The sequence below is a fragment of the Musca vetustissima genome, unplaced genomic scaffold (genome assembly GCF_032173495.1).
Source record: "Musca vetustissima isolate MV318-11 ecotype Yass unplaced genomic scaffold, APGP_CSIRO_Mvet_v1 utg71164, whole genome shotgun sequence".
NCBI classification, from domain to species: Eukaryota; Metazoa; Arthropoda; class Insecta; order Diptera; family Muscidae; genus Musca; species Musca vetustissima.
The window spans coordinates 23326-45831 of NW_026883151.1; the positions used below are offsets into that span (position 1 = coordinate 23326).

Here is a 22506-nt window from a genome sequence, read left to right on the forward strand (position 1 = left end):
TAGCTCCCATATATAGTTTCGTCCGATTTCATGTAAATGGTGCCCCAAAGTCCTTATATATCCTTCGATTTGAACGAAATTTGGCATAACGTACTAAATTGAGCCTAGAGTGATGTCTGCCAAGTTTCGAGAAAATCGGTCCTAATTTAGATATAGCTCCCATATATAGTTTCGTTCGATTTTATGTAAACGGTCCACCAAAATCCCTATATATCTTTCGATTTGCACGAAATTCGGCATAACGTACTGACTTGAGCCTAGAATGATGTCTGCCATGTTTCGAGAAAATCGGTCCAGATTTAGATATAGCTCCCATATATAGTTTCGTCCGATTTCATGTAAATGGTGCCCCAAAGTCCCTATATATCCTTCGATTTAAACGAAATTTGGCATAACGTACTGAATTGAGCCTAGAGTGATGTCTGCCAAGTTTCGAGAATATCGGTCCAGATTTAGATATAGCTCCCATATATAGTTACGCCCGATTTCATGTAAATGGTGCACCAAAGTCCCTATATATCCTTCGATTTGCACGAAATTTGGCATAACGTACTGAATTGAGCCTAGAGTGATGTCTGCCAAGTTTCCAGAAAATCGGTCCTAATTTAGATATAGATCCCATATATAGTTTCGTTCGATTTTATGTAAATGGTGCACCATAATCCCTATATATCTTTCGATTTGCACGAAATTCGGCATAACGTACTGACTTGAGCCTAGAATGATGTCTGCCAAGTTTCGAGAAAATCGGTCCAGAGTTAGATATAGCTCCCATATATAGTTTCGTCCGATTTCATGTAAATGGTGCACCAAAGTCTCTATATATCCTTCGATTTGCACTAAATTTAGCACAACGTACTGAATTGAGCCTAGAGTGATGTCTGCCTTGTTTCGTGAAAATCGGCCTAGATTTAGATATATCTCCCTTTTATTATAGATAGATTTTAAGTAATTGACGCACCAAGGAACCAATAGGAACAAAACGTTCTGAAATTAGTATAACCTAGCCTGTGACAAGTTTGTTTGAAATCGCTTAATATTTGGATAAAGCTTCCATATATATTTTCGCCCGATTTCAAGTAAATTGGGCTCATGTTAGTCAGATTGACATCAAATTTTGCAAAACTTACAAAATTGAGCATAGAATTACGTAGTTGCGTTTTCTAGAAGTACAGATATAGCCCAACGGATGACCTATTTATATTTGTTTGAAGTCGATTTACATACTTTTGTCCCATTGTAACAAACGAATGACATGTTTATGGATAGATCTAGGTAGATTCACATTTAGATAAATATCACATATTTTATTTCATCCAATTTTATGTTAATAGTCCTGTTTAATATACCCATAGTGGTGAAGGGTATCATATAGTCGGCCCCGTCCGACTTTACTACTGTCCTTACTGGTTTCACTTGTATTTGATTTAATTCGAATCTACTCTAATTCTAAAATGTCCCTACAAAATTTCAATTGAAAATCTCATTGTGTTAGCATCAACTGACGGCAAGAGTGATTCTCAATTTAAAACTAAAGAAACTCAACCTTGGGTGTCGATGAAGCAGGCCCTATTCTTTCAGTAAACTGCGTCATCTCTTCTTTTTCGCCTCTATAAAGAAGGCCGTCTGACTTGTTGGTGTTGTCCTCGGCTTTTACTTATAGGTCGTAGTTCATGGCCACTGAGTTGGGCGTCAATGAAGAAAGCTCCTTGGATTTCAATGAGGCTTACCCCACGTTGGGCGCCAATAAAGAAACTCGTCCTTGGGTGTCGATGAAGCAGGCCCCATGTTGGGCGTCAGTGAAGAAACTCGAAACAACAAGATTTACAATAATGTTGGCTACTCCTGGTTTAGGAACTAATTGCAGCTTATGATCTAGTCCATCAACTTGGGCAAGCGTGGGTAATGATCCTAAGCCTTCAGTGTTCGCTAAACGAATTAGAGCCGGGGGGTCCAGGACTCGGAGTGTAGCGATTTTATTGAAATTAGATTGAGCTTAGTTACTACCTATGAGAAGCAAGATTCTTATCTAGTATTGGTTGTATAAAAAGGTAGTAAGGTCAGTGATGTAGTTTTGGGTACTATTTACATAAGTAACCGTTAATTTCAAATATTTAAATAAGTATTGCATTTTAGTATTCAAATGACCAATAAAACGTATGTGTTTATACTAAAGTAATTAAAAAATTCAAAACGAAGTTTTCTCGAAGCTGTGTTTTACGAATGGCGGGCACGATAACTCAAAAACTAATAATCGGTTCCAAATTTTGACACTTTTCTCAGGGAGTGTATGAACTAGTATAAAGCCAATCGGTGAAGATCCTCCTTATTTTTTTCTTAGTTTGTGGCCAAAAATATGCGGTTTTCAAAAAAAAAATCAAAGTTCCACCATTTTGTTAATTGTTGAGAGTTCATACGAGACCCAGTTCATACGAGACCCAGACATGTACTCTTTCTAACACCGTTGGAATTTTCGGATTCCGATGTTGCAGTGAGGAGTTATCATGCCCGCCATGAAAAATAAGGACTTTTGTTTGATCACAAAAAACAACAAATTTTTTTGTAAATTATTTTTCTCCGTTTTGAAATATTCAAATATGTATGTGCAAAGATACAAACCTTAACAAGCATTGGTATTAATTTACCAGCCCATTTAAAATCTTAAAAATAAAAAATTGTGAATGGAATATAGACTACATTCTGATTTATAAGCAAAAATTCGGGTCAATTGTACAAATGTTGGTGGTTTTCTCCGTTATTTACATAAAATCGACCAAAAAATACATGGGAGCTTTACAATACATTGGAGCTATATCTAAATCTGAACCGAATTTCTCCAATTCCAATAGGACCAAAATGTAAATTATGTCAAGTTTCATTTTATTCTGATCATACATGCGACATGTACTTTCTATACATTTTTACATGGATCGACGGATGGACATGCATACTCCTAGATCAATTAAGAAAGTGATTCTATGCATATTCTGAAATGTAATCATGGGTTTATCTCGTTTCCTTGGAAATGTAAAAAAAATATGCACAACTACATAATGTCCTGTGATGTATATTATTAAATTAACGGTTGATGTGCCCTTTAGTGTCATATAACGCTGTTGTGAATCCAAACCATTGTTTTGGACATTGTACAGTTGTCGAAACCATCGATTTAGTGGCTCAAAAGTCAAAAAAGTAAACTATAAAATTACGAAAAAAAATTAGGCTGAATTATTTCGCAACATATCTCAATTGTTTTAGAAATTATTTATTTAGCGACACTAAATCTGTGATTTCGAGCACTGTGCATTGTCGAAACAATTATTATGATTACGCGTATAATACATTATCCAATAGGGTTTGTTACGTTTTTGGAATTTCTTGAGTTCAAGTTCCTAGCACACATCTAAATATTATATTAGAATACCACATTGGTTTAGTTCTTTACAACATTCTTCAATTGGTCGAACTTGGCTGCTTATAATTTCGTTTTAAAACTTGTATATTTCTATTCTTTTGAAGCATTTAACGGAACACCTTATTAGTCTAGGGCAAGTTCAATACTATATGCTAAATATATTACCGAAAAGGCCAAGCGAAAAAATGTAGGTCATAATTGTGGAATGTAAATAATAAATGTACACAACACAATTTAGTTATTTTGTTGTTGTTATATTTTATTAACAACAAATTGTTGCGACGTAGCGAGTGAATGAAAGAGAAACTTTTATTTCTTTGATATGGGGTGCTGTGATTTTGATATTTGTGTCAAAAACATCGGCGATGATTGTTCATTTAATTCATTAATGTAAACAGTTGTAGCAATAAAGAGAATATTAAATGATCTACAATGGAGACTTGGAATAAGAAGAGTTATATTTATACTGCATGATTCGGATCTTTAAATAAATGAAACAAGTAATATAAGGGGAATATGCCATCGTATATTGCTACCAGAAGAAAGCGAAATACCAAAGAACATACACTCTGGCTGAAGAATTGCGCAATAACCTTGAAGAAACCAGATAGGGTGACCATTTTAGAAATATTGATAATATTGAAATCAAATTTCAGAATTTTCTTCTCATAAAAGTTTTGAATTTTTTATCAGTTCTAGTAAGGAAAAGTCAGATATATGTAAAAATAATATTAGATTGGGGAAAAAGAAAGGACTTTATTTAACTTGCTTCGGAATGTCCGATTTGGGCTAAATATGCACCGTTTCGCTGTATGATATGTTGCCATTTCAACAGTAAGTTTATAATGTCTCTCTTATAGAAGTCCTGCTCTCTATTTGCAAAAAAACTCTAGTAGTCGATTTTCACAATCCTCCCAAGATACTAGTTTTTTTTTATCGTTAAATAAATATTGCAATGCAAGAAAAATACGATTATCGCTTGGCGCCAAGTCCGGACTGTATGCATTAAAACTTCCCGAAGTATCTGGAGAGTCACTTAAGATATATGTGGCCTAGCGTTGTCCTGGTGGAACACGACACCTCTCCTGTTGGCCCGTTCTGGCCGTTTCTGTTCAATTGTAAATAGTTTAAAACAGTTTAATGGTCGATTTTAGCTTCTGGGGCGATGTTACGACTGCTAACATGCCGGTCAACTTCGATCATTTCTCATTTTTAAGACCCTATAACTCACAACTGAATGAACCAAACAAAATCTTGCAAAATATTTTTTTACTGCAAAATCTCCCTCTTCCAACGAGCATAAATCTGAAATTGTTTGATCGATACTTTACGAGAAATCTATCAGTACAGCCATTTACCGAAAAAAATTATGGATTTCTTTTTCCCCAACCTAATATACATATATTCTTGAAAATAACTGTATATGGCGATAATATTGAAATAAATGACGTTTACTACATGTATTAGATTTTATACAGGTATATGACATTTTCGACGTTTAAACCTGTTTGACAGTTGATTTCTTAAAAATTCTATATTTTTTATTTTTATGCACTTGTCTCATGAGCGCCATTGTTAACTAAAAAACGTATCGATTTATTTATAATATATCCATGTACAAATGTGTAAGACGGGGACTTTTCAATTGGCATATTCTATTTCCACAAAAAATTTCCATATCACCAGCTGTAGATTATGGGTACAAATTATAAAATAAACTGTTGGTAAAAATTCGAATTAAAAAAATATAATTTTTAAAGAGTCACGATTACACCTCATTTTATTATAAGTCTTCTTTCAAAAAGAGAACATACACATTCTCTTCAAACAAATGAGTCAATTGAGATCCCCCATCATGCGAATGTGTTCCACAGCCCACAATAAAAGACCGGCAGTGTCAGCTAAAAAAATGTACCCAGTTTCTGATGGTATTGTTTTGTTGTTGTTGGTTTTTTTTTTGGCTCCTCTGTTCTTCATAAAATTGTTCAAAACAGTTGATTCAGAGTTCTTGTCGGTGTTTCGACAGAGCAGCAATAGTTGCAAAGCCGAAGAAGCGTGAAAAGAATTCGAAAATTATCAATTTTTTTATTTTGTTTTTATTTGATATTTTTTACAAAACAAAGGCTGTTCATAAAAAAATGTTCCAATGAAATAAAAGAAAATATTAGCTTTAATGACTCAGGGCAATAAATTTTCCGGTGTTTTGTTTGTTTGTTTGTTTGTTTGGTGCTTTCCTCCTAATGTTTTGTTTTAAAAATAGTAATTAGTTCTAAAAATAAGAGTATTGCGGACCATGGGAAATTGTATGGAATTATTTTCCAATCTTGATACCGTAGTTGGTGATCCAAGAGTAAGAAAATATTTATATTTGAAAATATCAACATTTAAAAATTTCAATTTTCAATATTTATAATACAGTGAAATTTTGTTGTGGCGATTCTTTGGTAACAGAATTTCTTTTCATGTGTTTGGTTAATTGTGAAGAAAAACATATATATTTTGTATGATGATACATATTGACTGTCAATTAACACCTATAATTTATTTGTAATATGCTATATACATATATTTCGTTATTCAACAGGTGGTAGTTATAACTATGTATGTTTGACTGTATTTAATATAATTATTTATTATTATTTGTTGTTTTTGTTTTAATATAGCGTGGCTTTAGTGTTAGGTTGACCATCCCCAAAATATACTTATGTATACATTTTTTTATATATGTATATTATGTTTTTATATATAGACCAAGTCATCCAACAGTTTATTAATTTTTGTATTTATGAATAGTTTTATATACTCTAGAGCATAGGAAAATAAACACTGAAAATCATATTAATAATAATTATATATATTTTTCGTTCTCCCCTCTTTAGACACGACGACGTTTCCAAGATGGTGTACGTGGTGTTGACTATGTTCTGGCCTACAATGGTGCCGATCACAAATTGGACAATATCAAAAAACGTGAAACATTCGAAGCGAATTTAGAAAAAGAAGGCCTCCACCTAGAACGTGATAATACCCAACGGATACATTTCATTAAGATTCATGCACCCAGAGAGGTGTTGTATCGTTATGCTGAAATACTTAAAATTAAGCTGCCAATGAAAAAGGTGTGTATAATGAAATGGTTAGGTTTCGTTTGTAAGTATTCCCCACTTGATAGCAGGGGAATTTGTGCAAATGTTATTTGTGATTTTAAATACATTGGCATTGGGTTGATATATGAATCCCGGTTATATGCACTTCAAGCTGTTTCTGCATTCTGACAGTTTGACTATTAACCCTTCATCGTATACATGCTGACAATTACTTTCAATGAAGTTTCCACCATCATCATGTGATACACTGCTTAATTACACTGAAACTCGAGCAAATATTATTTCAGGTTTAAAACATATTTCTATTAATTTGAGATATACATTCTGCTTAGAAGCGCACTAAACTGGTTCTATTTTCGTTAGGTTTAATTTAGTGCCGAACTGTTTTTTAACCTCCCCCCATAGATATGCTGACAGTTCCTTCAAATAAAGTTTCACAGTTGACCTATGCCGACTATTCGAAATTATATTTCCTATCCACATGGTAATGGAAATAATACATTGATGTCACTTTTGATGTCAAATTTTTCTAAAATACTGAAGACTGAAGATTAGAACGCTATATCTAACCATAGAACAATATTGAAACACAGGGTGTCTTCATAGGCATACTGAAGTTTTTATGCATTCTGAAGTGTTAGGCAGTATTTATTAACAATTTAAAGCTCAGAAGGAGTGTTAAAAGCCGAAATGAAGTATCAGGGTGATGTTACAGGCGAGCTGGAGGGTCTGACGATTTTTATACCCTTCACCACACTGTGGTACAGGGTATTATGTCTTTGTGCATATGCTTGTAACGGGCAAAAGGAATCGAGATAGGCACATGGTTCCTTTTGAGAATATGCATAGAATCACTTTCTAAGTCGATTTACGCATGTCCGTCTGTCCGTCCGCCCGTCTGCCCATGTTAAATTGTAAACAATGTACAGGCCGCATTTATAATTCGTATTGGATGAAATTTGGCACAGCTTATTCATTTGGCCCAAGGACGAACCCTATTGAAATTAGGAAAAATCGGTTCAGATTTAGATATAGCTCCCATATATATTTTCGTCCGATTTAATCTAAATGGTGCACCATAGTTCCTAAATAGCTTTCGATTTGCACGAAATACGGCATAGCGTACTGAATTTCGTCCAGACTGATGTGTGCTAAGTTTCGTGAAAACGGGTCCAGATTTCGATATAGCTCCCATATATAGTTTCGTCCGATTTCAGGTATATGGTGCACCAAAGTCCCTATATATCCTTCGGTTTGCACGAAATTTGGCATAACGCACTGAATTGAGCCTATAGTGCCTTGTTTCGTAAAAATCGGTCCAGATTGAGATATAGCTCCCATATATAGTTTCGTTCGATTTCTTGTGAATGGTGCACCAAAGTCAACATATATCTTGTGAGTTGCACGAAATTTGGCATAACGTACTGAATTTAGTGTAGAATGATGTCTGCCAAGATTCGAGAAAATCATTCCAGATTTAGATATAGCTCCCATATATAGTTTCGTCCGATTTCATGTAATTGGTGCCCCAAAGTCCCTACATATCGTTCGATTTGCACGAAATTTGGCATAACGTACTGAATTGAGCCTAGAATCATCTTTGCCAAGTTTCGAGAAAATCGGTCCAGATTTAGATATAGCTCCTATATATAGTTTCGTCCGATTTCATGTAAATGGTGCACCAAAGTCGCAATATATATAATATATTTGCGCGAAATTTGGCATAACGTACTGAATTGAGCCTATAGTGCCTTGTTTCGTAAAAATCGGTCCAGATTGAGATATAGCTCCCATATATAGTTTCGTTCGATTTCTTGTGAATGGTGCACCAAAGTCAACATATATCTTGTGAGTTGCACGAAATTTGGCATAACGTACTGAATTTAGTGTAGAATGATGTCTGCCAAGTTTCGTGAAAATCGGTCAAGATTTAGATATAGCTCCCATATATAGTTTCGTTCGATTTCATATAAATGGTGCACCAAAGTCCCTATATATTTTTCGATTTGCACGAAATTTGGCATAACGTACTGAATTAAGCCTAGAGCACTGTCTGCCTTGTTTCGTGAAAATCGGTCCAGATTTAGATATAGCTCCCTTTTATTATAGATGAATTTTAAGTAATTGACGCACCAAGGAACCAATAGGCTGATAGGAACAAAACGTTCTGAAATTAGTATAACCTAACATGTGACAAGTTTGTTTGAAATCGCTTAATATTTGGATAGAGCTTCCATATATAATTTCGCCCGATTTCAAGTAAATTGGCCATCAAACTCCTCATGTTAGTCAGATTGACATCAAATTTTGCACAACTTACAAAATTGTGTATAGAGTTACGTAGTTGCGTTTTCTAGAAGTACAGACATAGCCCAACGGATGACCTATTTATTTTTGTTTGAAGTCGATTTACATACTTTATGAATAGATCTAGATAGATTCACATTTAGATAAATATCACATATTTTATTTCATCCAATTTCAATAGTGGTGAAGGGTATCATATAGTCGGCTCCGTCCAACTTTACTTCTTTCCTTACTGGTTTGTGATTTAAAATACACACGACGTTGGCTTGATGTATGAATCCCGGTTATATGCACTTCAAGCTGTTTCAGCATTCTGACAGTTTGACTATTGACCCTTTATCGTAAGCATGCTGACAATTACTTTCAATGAAGTTTCCACCATCATCATGTGATACACTGCTTAATTACACTGAAACTTGTGCAAATATTATTTCAGGTTTAAAACACATTTCTATTAATTTGAGATATACATTCCGCTTAGAAGCGCACTAAACTGGTTCTATTTTTGTTAGGTTTAATTTAGTGCCGATCTTTTTTTACCCTCCTCCAAAGGTATGCCGACAGTTCCTTCAAATAAAGTTTCACAGTTGACCTATGCCGACTATTCGAAATTATATTTCCTATCCACATGGTAATGGAAATAATACAATGCTGTTATTTTTTTATGTCAAATTATTCTAAAATTTTAAAATACTGAAGATTTGGTGTACCATTATATGGACGCTATATCTAACCATAGAACAATATTGAAACACAGGGTGTCTTCATAGGCACACTGAAGTCTTTATGCATTCTGAAGGCTTAGATAGTATTTATTAACAATTTAAAGCTCAGAAGAAGAAGCTGGAGGGTCTGATAATTTTATGGTTTACATGAAGGTTCACATCTACTTATAAATAAACTGAAGATTGTGGTAGTCTTTACAAGTGAATTGAAGTTACAGATAACCTTTATAAGGGCTCTTTATAGGCGATCTGAATATTCAGATTAGTTTTATAGGACATATGAAGGAAGTGATCTGAAGATGAATATAGTCCTTATAAAAGTGTTGAAATCGCATGGAGTCGTTATAGAGAACTTTAAAAGAACGCAGAATGCTCTGTTATTCAATATAAGTGAGCCGAAAGCTCTGAGGGTTTTCATAAGCAAACTAATATGATGCTGGAAGTTCAGGGAGTATTTATGAACAAGTTAAAGCTCAGGAGAAGTTGTTAATAATGAGCTGAAGGTCCAGGGAGAATTTATATGCGAGCTGAAATTAAGAGAGTGTATTTAAAGGCGAGTGAAATAAGTGAACGAAATTGCAGTACAATTTTTCTCGTAATATGAATCCGAAATTCTAAAACACAGCCAATAAAAGCGGGCTCAAACTCCCAAAAAAATGGAGAAAATTTTGGAAGTACTGTTGTATGGGGGTTCTGTGGATCAATAAAGATAATTTCTGTTAGCAAAATTCAAAACATTAACCTACTTAAGTACAATATATATATAGATTTTATACTTACGGCCAATTCAGATTAGAATCGTGTCCTATCTTCGAATCTGTACTAACTGCAGACAAAAGATATATATATGCAAAACTTCACCCCCTATCACAATACCTTTGGAATATAGCGTGATGTGCACGGACAGACATGGTTGAATCGTCTTAGAATTTTACATTGACCAAGAATATATACGAGGGCGGTTTGGAAACTTTTTAGCCTATCAATGAAAGAGAATAGTTAGTTTTTCAAAAATATTTTTATTTTTAATTTAATCTCCTGGTACTTCAAAACACTTAGTCCTCTTTTCAAGCAATTCTATCCCTTGATTAAAATTGTTTTCCTCAAGATCTCCAAAATAGTGGTTTACAACTGTAATTGCATCTTCATTTGAGGTAAAACGCTTGCCAGCAAACAATTTTTTAGATTTGGGAACAATTAAAAGTCACTGAGAGGTAAATCAGGAGAATAAGGTAAGGTAAGGCAACTCGTACTTTGATTCGTTGATTTTAGCCATTGTTAAAACACTCTTGTGCACTCTTGATTTTTTTTTTTTTTTTGGTTGTGAGCCAGGACCCTTTTCTCGAATTTGTACATTTAATTGATCCAAAAGGTTGCAATAGTACTCGGAAGTTATTGTTTTACCCTTTTGCAGATAGTCAATCAATTAACCTTACCAGCCGATTGAATTATTTTTTTATTTATTTTTTTTTTTACTTCCTCCACCTTCAGTCCATTGTGTGGATTGTGCTTTTGTCTCTGGAGTATAGTGGTGGATCCATGTCTCATCAACAGTTATGAAACTACGCTTAAAATCAATTTTACTTCGCTTAAAACGATCCAAACAAGCGTGATAAATGCTCATTCTTATGCATTTTTATTCTACTCTTAACAATAGTGGCAACCATCTTGCAGAAAGCTTTTTCATCTGTAGTTTTTCATGCAAAATTAAATGGACTCGATCATTTCAGATGCCCATGATAATAGCAATTTCACGCACTTTGATTCGTCGATCATTTAATGCCATATCACGCACTTTGTCTACAATTTCTGCTGTTGTTGCTGCTTTTGGACGTCCTCTATGTGATTCATCTTCAATGCTTGTACGACCAGGTTTAAATTCACCAACCCAATTTCTACACCCTTCACCACACAGATAAAAGGAAACAGGATAAACACGTAGCTCCTGTTGAGAATATGGATAGAATCACTTTTTAAGTCGATTTATGCATGTCCGTTCGTCCGTCTGTCCATGTTAAATTGTAAACAAAGTACAGGTCGCATTTATGATCCAAATTGGATGAAATTTGGCATAAGTCACTCAATTGACCCATGGACGAACTCTATTGAAATTGGAGAAAATCGGTTGAAATTTAGATATAGCTCCCATATATATTTTCGTCAGATTTTATGTAAATGGTGCGCCAAAGTCCCTATATATCTTTCGATTTACACGAATTTTGGCATAGCGCACTAAAGTAAGTCAAGAATGATGTGTGCTAAGTTTCGTGAAAATCGGTTCAGATTTAGATATAGATCCCATATATATATTTTCCGATTTTATGTAAATGGTGCACCAAAATCCTTATATATATTTCGATTTCCACGAATTTTGTCATAGCGTACTGAATTAAGTCTTGAATGATGTGTGCTAAGTTTCCTGAAAATCGGTTCAGATTTAGATATAGCTCCCATATGTATTTTCGTCCGATTTTATGTTAATGGAGCTCGAAAGCCCCTTTATATACTTAGATTTAACCGAATTTTGGCATAGTGTACTGAATTAAGTCTAGAATGATTTGTGCGAAGTATCGTGGAAATCGGTTCAGATTTAGATATAGTTCCCATATATATTTTCGACCTATATACACGAATTTTGATGTCTGCTTAACTTCGATTCAGATTTAGATATAGCTCCCGTATTTAGTTTCTTCCGATTTTATGTAAATGATACACCAAAAACCATATATATCTTTCGATTTGCTCGAAATTTGGCTTAACAGATGGCTTAGGAGATTTAGACGACGTTTGCTAGGAGGCATATGTAGAAGATATCCAAAGTGGTGAAGGGTATCATATAGTTGGCCCAGTCCGACTTTACTACTTTTCTTTTGCATGTGAATGAGCACTTTCACCGAAAACATTGACCATAAACCTTTTTTATGTAAATATTTAATTTAATTTTTGTAAAATAACTGCGGATGCGTGTAAAATAACTGCGGATGCGTCCTTTTAGAACACCTGTTTCTATATGAATGAGTTGCCAAATAGAAACAAAATTTAACATGTGTTCATAAAAGAGAAGGAATTTTACAAAAAAATTAACTTTTTTCTGTTTATACCGCGCTTTTTGTGCTAGGCTAAGAAGTTTCCGCCCTCGTATTCTTTAAGTCCAAAAAGCTGTATTCTTTAGGCCAGTTGGGTCGATCCATCGTTTTTCTGATGGAAACGAAATTTTGTTCAGCGTTCCAAATTGAGCCTAGGATAACGTGTATAACGATTTATAACTGTCGCATGTATTATATTCCGATTCGATGTAGATAGTGCACAAAACACCCAATGTTTGTCCGATTGAAAAAAAAACCGATTGAAAAAAAACGCACAACGCAATGACAAAATTAACACACACTCCATTTAAACAGATTGGTGTAGTGTATCATATAGGCTCTCCCCGAATTTGATGCTTTATTTACTTTTTTTAATAATTCGTGTTTTTTTTTATTTTCAGATACCCGGCCAAGATCAAATCTATAGAGAAGAATATGAACTCAGTGATAGTGTACGAACGTGTTGTGGCAATTTATTCAAATCAATACAACTGAATCCTGAAAAGTTTCCACCTAAACCAAAACGTATTCATTTTGAATTTCAACGCAACTACGAGCATTTGTAAGTATTTATCCACTGAAATACTCTTAACACATTCTAAATCCCACAGTAATTACTAGAGCGTTATGTGTATGTAAGTCATTAACACAAAATACACCTTAAACATAAAGTGATTCTATGAATATCCTCCTTCCGAATGTTACTAACATTGGCACAAACTGTACCACAGTTTGGCGTAGGGTATCAAAATACGATCGCGATATTTCAATACACGTTTATAAGGTCATCATAGGTTATGAATTAGGTATCTATGCGTATGAACACGGAACAATACTGATATCAAACGTGTGGACCTTCCAAGCTGAATCAAATGCAACTAATGTTGTTCGTGGAAGAAACATTTCGAAGCGAATTGTCGCATGTTTCTTCGGCATAGCTGGTCATGTAATGTTCCGTTTGATAAACGCAGTAGTTACTTCCGAATGGAACACCACCATTTAGTTGTCTGAAGTCTTTGGAAAAGTCGAAAAAAATTCCTGCACCATATCAATGCGACCCGCCGTACATTACTAACTTGGTACCAAATCTTTCTCCCACGAATAAAGGTTTCTAACGTAACATAGATCCATTTATGGTAAATATTTTAGACGAATTCGATGGCTTTTTGTTATGCACAGTTAATTGGAAATTGTCAGCATCCGAAGATATAAGGTTTTCTTAGTAAGGATCTAATGATCGATATTTTTGTAAAATATTGGTCTGGGCAAAAAGAAATCCATTATTTTTTCGGCAGATCAAGCAATTTGAGATTTATGGTAGTTGGAAGGGTGACATATCGCAGTAAAAAAAAAACATTAAGGAAAGTAGTAAATTCGGACGGGGCCGACTATATGATACCCTTCACCACTTTGGGTATATTCAACAGATGAATCCTAAAAGACGTCGCATTATAAAAGGACCATTCAAATGAAATTGGATCCATAAACATGTCATTCTGCAACCTATACTATTTTTTCATTTGGTCAGATATAGAAGCTATATCTAAATCTGAACCGATTTCAGGAAATTTAACACACATCAATCTAGACCTAATTCATTACGCTGTGCCAAATTTCGTGCAAACCGAAAGATATTAAGGGACTTTGGTACACCATTTACCTTAAACTGGACGAAAATATATATGGGAGCTATATCTAAATCTTAACCGATTTTAACGAAACTTAGCACACATCATTCTACACTTAATTGAATACGATATGCTAAATTTCGTGCAAATCGAAAGATATATAGGGACTTTGGTGGACCATTTACATTAAATCGGACGAAACTATATATGGGAGCTATATCTAAATCTGAACTGATTTTCATGAAACTCAGCACACATCATTCTATGCTTAATTCATTACGCTGTGCCAAATTTCGTGAAAATCGAAAGATATAAAGGGACTTTGGTGCACCATTTACATAAAATCGGACGAAAATATATATGGGAGCTATATCTAAATCTGAACCGATTTTCACGAAACTTAGCACACATCATTCTAGACTTAATTGAATACGATATGCTAAATTTCGTGCAAATCGAAAGATATATAGGGACTTTGGTGGACCATTTACATTAAATCGGACGAAAATATATATGGGAGCTATATCTAAATCTGAATCGATTTTCAGGAAACTTAACACACATCGTTCTATACTTCATTCATTACGCTGTATTTAATTTCGTGCAAATCGAAAGATATATAGGGACTTTGGTGCACCATTTACATAAAATCGGACGAAACTATATATGGGAGCTATATCTAAATCTGAACTGATTTTCATGAAACTCAGCACACATCATTCTATGCTTAATTCATTACGCTGTGCCAAATTTCGTGAAAATCGAAAGATATAAAGGGACTTTGGTGCACCATTTACATAAAATCGGACGAAAATATATATGGGAGCTATATCTAAATCTGAACCGATTTTCCCAATTTCAATAGGGTTCGTCCTTGGGCCAAATAAGTGACCTATGCCAAATTTCATCCAAATCGGATCATAAATGCGACCTGTACTTTGTTCACAAAAATACATGGACGGAAAGACGAACATGCGTAAATCGACTCAGAAAGTGATTTTATGCATATTCTCATAAGGAACCATGTGTCTATCTCGTTTCCTTTTACCTGTTACAAACATATGCACAAAGACATAATACCCTGTACCACAGTGTGGTGAAGGGTATAATAATTTTGTCGAAAATGTCAATAAAATCGAAGAAATTGTAGAATTTGACCGGCATTTAACAGTTGTAACATCGCCCATGAGCAAAAAATCGATCATAAAACTATTTTAAACCATTTACAATTGATCAGAAATATTTGAAATCTCATAACAACATTTGTTCAATACTTAACTTTTTTCTCCTTACAGATTTGATTGTGAGCAACCAAATTTCTTTGATGCCGGTACTCGAATTTATATAATCAATTTTATATTGGAGCGACAACATTTTATAGAAGGTGAAGAAACTCCCGATAATTTAGGTATAGAAAAACTTTTAGCTGATGGTGTTTATGAATGTGCATATACGCTGCATGACGTAAGTTTCGAAATTTCAATACACATATGAACTTTCTTAATGGCTATATAATATTTCAGGACACTGATAGAGATTTACTGTTAAGCGAATGGGCCAATATAAGAAAATGGAAACAGTGAGTTTGGAAATTGAATTAAATTTATCATATACATCTATTAACTGTATCTTACTTTCAGTTTACAACCACTAGATGCAATAAAAGAATACTTTGGTGCCAAGGTTGCCATATATTTTGCATGGCTTGGATTTTATACACACATGTTGATACCGGTTAGCATTTTTGGTATACTCTTCTTTATTTATGGTTTTATAACGTGGCACACTGATCCAATCAGGTATGATGACGAATACGCTGACACACCTATTGCAAATCAAATTTTATTTTGGAACTTTTTTTTTTATATTTTTGACAGTCAAGAAATTTGCAATGCAAACAAAACCACCCTAATGTGTCCGCAATGTGATCGTAATTGTGATTATTGGGAACTGAAAAATACCTGTGCAGCATCGAAAATGAATTATCTGATAGATAATAATATGACAGTGTTGTTTGCGTTTATAATGTCAATGTGGGGTGAGTATCAAAAATTAATAACTGAATAAAAAATAGTTTTTGTAAAAAAAGTCTTCAATGAATCCATTTTTATACCCTTCACCACATTGTGGTACAGTGTATTATGTCTTTGTGCATATGTTTGTAACAGACAAAAGGAATCGAGATCCTTTTGAGAATATGCATAGAATCACTTTCAGAGTCGATTTATGCATGTCCGTCTGTCCCTCCGTCTGTCCATGTTAAATTGTAAACAAAGTACAGGTCGCATTTATGATCCGAATGGGATGAAATTTGGCATAGGTCACTTATTCGGCCCAAGGACGAACCCTATTGAAATTAGGAAAAATCGGTTCAGATTTAGATATACCTCCCATATATAAATATATATATATATATTTAACCGATTTAATGTAAACGGTCCCTATATATCTTTCGATTTGCACGAAATTTGGTACAGCCTAATCATTTAGGTCTAGAATGATGTCTGCCAAGTTTCGAGAAAATCGGTCCAGATTTAGATATAGCTCCCATATATAGTTTCGTCCGATTTCATGTAAATGATGCCCCAAAGTCCCTATATATCTTTTGATTTGCACGAAATTTGGCATAACGTACTGAATTAAGCCTAGAGTGATGTCTCCCAACTTTCGAGAAAATCGGTCCAGATTTATATATAGCTCCCATATATAGTTTCGTCCGACTTCATGTAAATGATGCCGCAAAGTCCCTATATATCTTTTGATTTGCACGAAATTTGGCATTACGTACCTTATTGAGCCTAGAATGATGTCTGCCAAGTTTCATGAAAATCGGTCCCGATTTAGGTATATCTCCCATATGTAGTTTCGCTCGATTTCATGTAAATGGTGCCCCAAAGTCCCTATATATCTTTCGATTTGCACGAAATTTGGTACAGCCTAATCATTTAAAGCTAGAATGCTGTCTGCCAAGTTTCGTGAAAATCAGTCCAGATTTAGATATAGCTCCCATATATAGTTTCGTCCGATTTCATGTAAATGGTCCCCCAAAGTCCCTATATATCTATCGATTTGCATATATATTATCGCCCGGCATCAAACTCCTCATGTTAGTCAGATTGACATCAAATTTTGCACATCGTACAAAATTGAGCATAAAATTATATAGTTGCGTTTTCTAGAAGTACAGACATAGCCCAACGGACGACCTATTTCTATTTGTTTGAAGTCGATTTACATACTTTATGGATATATCTAGGTAGATTCACATTTAGATAAATATCACATATTTTATTTCATCCAATTTCATGCTAATAGTCCTGTTTAATATACCCATAGTGGTGAAGGGTATCATATAGTCGGCCCCGTCCGACTTTACTAATTTTTTTACATTAAAGAGTCTTCCAAAAATATTACATTCATTTAGGACATTTCAAAAATATTTTACGCTAGAACCTTCCTTATATATTCCACGCTTCTGGGTCACTTTAACAAATATTTTTAAAAAGCTCAAAAGCTTTAGGACTCTTCAAAAAATTTACGCTTATAGGTCTCTTCAGAAGAATATGTATTAACCAGTAAGGATAGTAGTAAAGTCGGACGGGCCCGACTATATGATACCCTTCACCAATATGAACCTGTACTTTGTTTACAATTTAACACCAACAGACGGTCAGACGGACCGACATGCATAAATCGACTCAGAAAGTGATTCTATGCATATTCTCAAGACTTCTCACGACTGTGGAAATTTATTAAAAATATGTTTTAAAAAGTTTTGAAAAATCCACGTTGGGGAAATCTTCAAAAAATAGTTTTTGAAAAAATCCACGCTTGTGAAAATCTTTAGAAAATAATTTTTAGAAAATCTAAAAAAAATAATTTTTAAAAAATCCACGCTTGTGGAAATCTTCAGTAAATATTTCCCAAACCAGTAAGCGGAGCAGTATAGTCGGACGGAGCCGACCATACGATACCGATAGGTCAACAGCACCTCTTCCTTACAGTGACATATTTTCCGAATATTACCAATATTCAGTACAGCCCTTCTAATTACTTGTCCACATTCCCTTCACCGTGGGCTGTGTTGTGATGTTCGGCTTATAATAGTAGCCTATAGATCGAATCAAAAAAAAAAAAAAAAAAAAAAAACACAACAAATAAGTTTTCGGTTTACTTCATCCCAAAATAATTATCTGATCATCACCGAAAATTATAGGCGTTGTCCTTGACCATACCATATATTTAAGCCCTCCAGTGAGGCAATGGGTTACTAAATAATATGTGATTACGTAAGCACCTGTAAATATTTAAGTGTAACTGCCACATCCGTGTACATACGAGAATATGATTGGTATCAATTTAAAGGCCAATCACTCCCCTTGGATAAACTATTAACTTCTCGGCTCTATGTCCTTCAGGAGTAAATATATACGCTGTATAATACAAATTTTGTATTTTTTCACACAAAAGAATGGGTACATTTGACCCGCTAAATATTGACCGATCTTTATCAAAACAGGCATGCTTATTCTTTGGCCCGATCCCCTTCTCCATGCAAAAATACGCGATGTTTGGACCATAATTGCGGCCTCTGGAGCGACCAGAAAATCAGACAAAAATAAAGTTTTTGGTCCATTTCATCCGCTAAATATTAACCGATCTTTAACAAAAACAATAGGGATCTTCATTGGGCAGAACCCATCCTACATGCAAAATTTCGTGAAGATTGGTCCATAACTGTGGCCTGTATCGTGTTTACAAATTATAATGGATAGACGGACGGACACACATGTCTAGATCGACTCAGCTAGACGAGATATGACGATCGGTATACTTAAAGGTGGGTCTAGTACCAATATTTCGCGGCGTTACAAACTTTTGGGGCCACACAAAGCTATAATACCCTGACAACATAGTTGTGTAGGGTATGAAAATCCACGCTTCTTTTAATTGTAAACTAACCCACCTTTCGTTTGTAGCTGTGATCTATTTGGAGCTTTGGAAACGTTACTCAGCCCGTTTAATACATCGATGGGGACTAACTGGCTATACGCACGATGTAGAACATCCTCGCCCTCAGTATTTACAAAAGCTAAGGAAAAATAGAAAACTTGCTCAAAAGTTGGATCAATTAGATCCGGAAAGTGTATTTGAACCGGAGGTGCCTTTTTGGACGACAAAGTTTTTACCCAGTTTTACCAGTTACAGTTTAATGGTATTATCGGTAAGTCCGCGACACTTTGCTTTCTAAATGTTCTTTACTTAATCGATTTTCACTTGATCTTTCAGATATGCATATCACTTATAGCCATATTCTCGATGATCGTCTATCGTATGGCCCAGCGAGCATCCCACAGTGTTTGGGGCGACGAGAATTCAGCAACATACAAAATTATGGCCATGCCTTTTACAGCTGGTATCATTGATCTGATTGTCATTTCCATACTAGATTATGCCTATAGTTCGTTGGCTGTTAAACTCACCGATTGGGAATATTGTCGTACCCAAACCGAATATGACGAGAGCTTAACCATTAAACATTATGTATTCCAATTTGTGAATTACTATTCTTCGCTGTTCTATATTGCTTTCCTCAAGGGCAAATTTGTTGGCTATCCCATGAAATATAATACGATATTTGGTTTCCGCCAGGAAGAATGTAACCCAGGTGGTTGTCTCATGGAACTGTGTATTCAATTGATTATCATTATGGTTGGTAAACAGGCTGTGAATGCTATTTTTGAAATGTTGGTGCCATATTTAATGAAGAAATTCCGGAAATTCTCAACGCATGTTGGTTTGCGTCGTCGTAAAAATGAAGAGAAATTGGTGTCGTGCAATCAATGGACCGAGGATTATCATTTGGAACCATGGACGAATACATCGATGTTTGGGGAATATTTGGAAATGGGTAGGGCTTGTGAAGAAAATGTAAAGACAATTTAAAAATAACGTTTCTTTAATTTCTTTGCAGTTATTCAATTTGGTTTTATCACCCTCTTCGGTTTGGCATTCCCCTTGGCCCCTCTGTTGGCTCTTATCAATAATGTCATTGAAGTACGATTGGATGCTGTAAAGATGTTAAAATTCATACGACGCCCCGTGGCACAGCGGGCACGTGACATTGGCGTATGGTTTAATATTATGACAGTTGTAACAAAAATTGCCGTCGCCTCATGTGCCATGATTATTGCATTCTCCACCAATCTTATACCGAAACTAATCTATCAGCATGAGACGCATGATTACAGTCTACAGGGTTATTTGAATTTTACACTGGCCTATTTTGATACCAAAGATTATCGAGTACAACCGATATTGGGTGAATCGAAATATGGTAATGTGACAGAATGTCGTTATTCGGAATTTCGTAATCCACCATGGCATGAGCATCCGTATAAGAGGCCCATGTATTATTGGAAAATTTTAATAATACGATTGGCGTTTATTGTGATTTTCCAGGTGAGTAATTTATGACATATGGTATTAAAAAAAATCTATTCAAAATAATTGTCATTTTTCAGAATGTCATTGGAATGCTACAAACCATAATTGCCTGGGCCATACCAGATGTCTCAGCCAAGTTATTACGCCGCATTAAACGTGAAAACTTCTTGTTACGCGAACACATCATTGAATATGAAAAACGCCAAGCCCAAAAAGATGCTGCCAAAAAATTAGCTGAAAAAGTCCACGGCTTTGCTTCGAATGTCATTAAGGGTATCAATAATAATATTAACAACAACAATAATAATCCATTGAATAATGTTGGCGGTGGTACATTTTCCGATCCCATTGAAGAAGAAGATGATGATGTGGTCCAACTACGCAAACGCAATATAATTCAAGATGATACAACGCAACTGTAGTTATTAGTTAATCTAAGAATAATTAGAACTAAGCTAGCATCGTCGATTGCCAAAGTTGCCAAAGTAGTGGGTAATCGAAAGCCAGTTGTAATTGTTTTCTTGTTAATTGTGAACTATAGCAGCTATTTATTGTTTAGAATATTTGATGTAGTCAATCAAAGGCTTCCTTTATTTTGTATAACTTTGGTATGACGGAGAAATTTTGATAGTATGTCTGGTCACAATTCTGGAGAGATTAGAATTAGAGTTTATAGAATTTAGGTATATGGGAGTTGTGGGGAAAACAAAACGGGGAAAGTAAGGCCTGCTAAATTTCTTCTATCCTTAGTACGTATTTTACTTTTGGAAGATGTTTCTCGTTGGAACCCTTTTGAATACCTTTGAAGGCAAGCCATTTATTCAAAATCATTCAGGTATTCTGCATTCGACTGACCTTAATAATTCAGTAAAGGTCAAATCTTAGAATAATTTCTTTAGTAGACCTTTTGAAGACATTGTAAAAAACAATTGCACATTTTGAAGGCTGATGTCTATAAAAGAAATCCTGAAGATGTTAGTAGACCTTTTGATGGCATTCCAGCCATAAAAAACCATTATAAGGCCTTTTATCCTCAATTTACCTGCAGATGGTAAATTGTTCGACTTTCCAAAGTTCGTTTATCCATAGAAAAACTATTTATGAGTATACTGCCTTTAAAATATCTTTGAAATAACTTTTACGGACTTTGAAAATACCAGAAAAAACTAGGAGAATTATATTTAAAAGTCCCTTGTGCGCAATACATTTTGAAACACCACCCTGTAGAAGAATTTTCACAATAATTTTGTTCATAAAAGACCTTTCGAAGAGCGGCTAGAATTAGAAGATATTTGGAAGAAATTTTTTTATAGAGTCTTCTATTTATAAATGAAGAACATGTGTACAAAAGGAGACCTTTGGAATGAGTCCTAATTTCCACATATATATGATTTTTGAGGAACATGTATACATAAGAAATCTTTGGGAGATATGTGAACTATGCTAGATCATTGAAAGTTCTGCTTAAGAAGACCTTTAGATGGTATTCTATCCATAATATGCCTTCAGGAGTTATTCTATATAATAATGCCTAAATGTACCTATATCGGAACATCAAAATTCTTCACTCCATTCGCAGAAGACCATTGCAAAAGAGTACATTCAGAAAGTCTTTCATCTACAAAAGGTAGAACCTTTCATCCACAAAAGGTAGAACCGATATTTATAGAAGATTTTTAGAATGACGCTATTATACAAATATTCGGAATTAGGAAATATGAATTCCGGCTTCGTATATATCATATATCGATAAAATTAATCAAAATTAGTAGACTCTTGCAGTCCTAGACG

At 34.6% G+C, this 22506-nt stretch overlaps 1 protein-coding gene across 1 annotated transcript in view; it reads left to right on the forward strand.

Annotated features, from left to right (window-relative positions):
- The window catches only part of LOC133329920 (anoctamin-6-like), a 36561-nt gene extending 15424 nt beyond the window's left edge, over positions 1-21137 (forward strand). Inside the window, exons 3-12 of the mRNA XM_061538378.1 lie at positions 6295-6534; positions 13042-13202; positions 15564-15732; positions 15792-15847; positions 15909-16067; positions 16146-16306; positions 19248-19492; positions 19558-20179; positions 20243-20730; positions 20793-21137. Of these exons, the coding sequence (XP_061394362.1) occupies positions 6295-6534; positions 13042-13202; positions 15564-15732; positions 15792-15847; positions 15909-16067; positions 16146-16306; positions 19248-19492; positions 19558-20179; positions 20243-20730; positions 20793-21137 (2646 nt within the window). The remainder of the gene's footprint in view (positions 1-6294; positions 6535-13041; positions 13203-15563; positions 15733-15791; positions 15848-15908; positions 16068-16145; positions 16307-19247; positions 19493-19557; positions 20180-20242; positions 20731-20792) is intronic.
- Positions 21138-22506: the final 1369 nt, after the last annotated feature.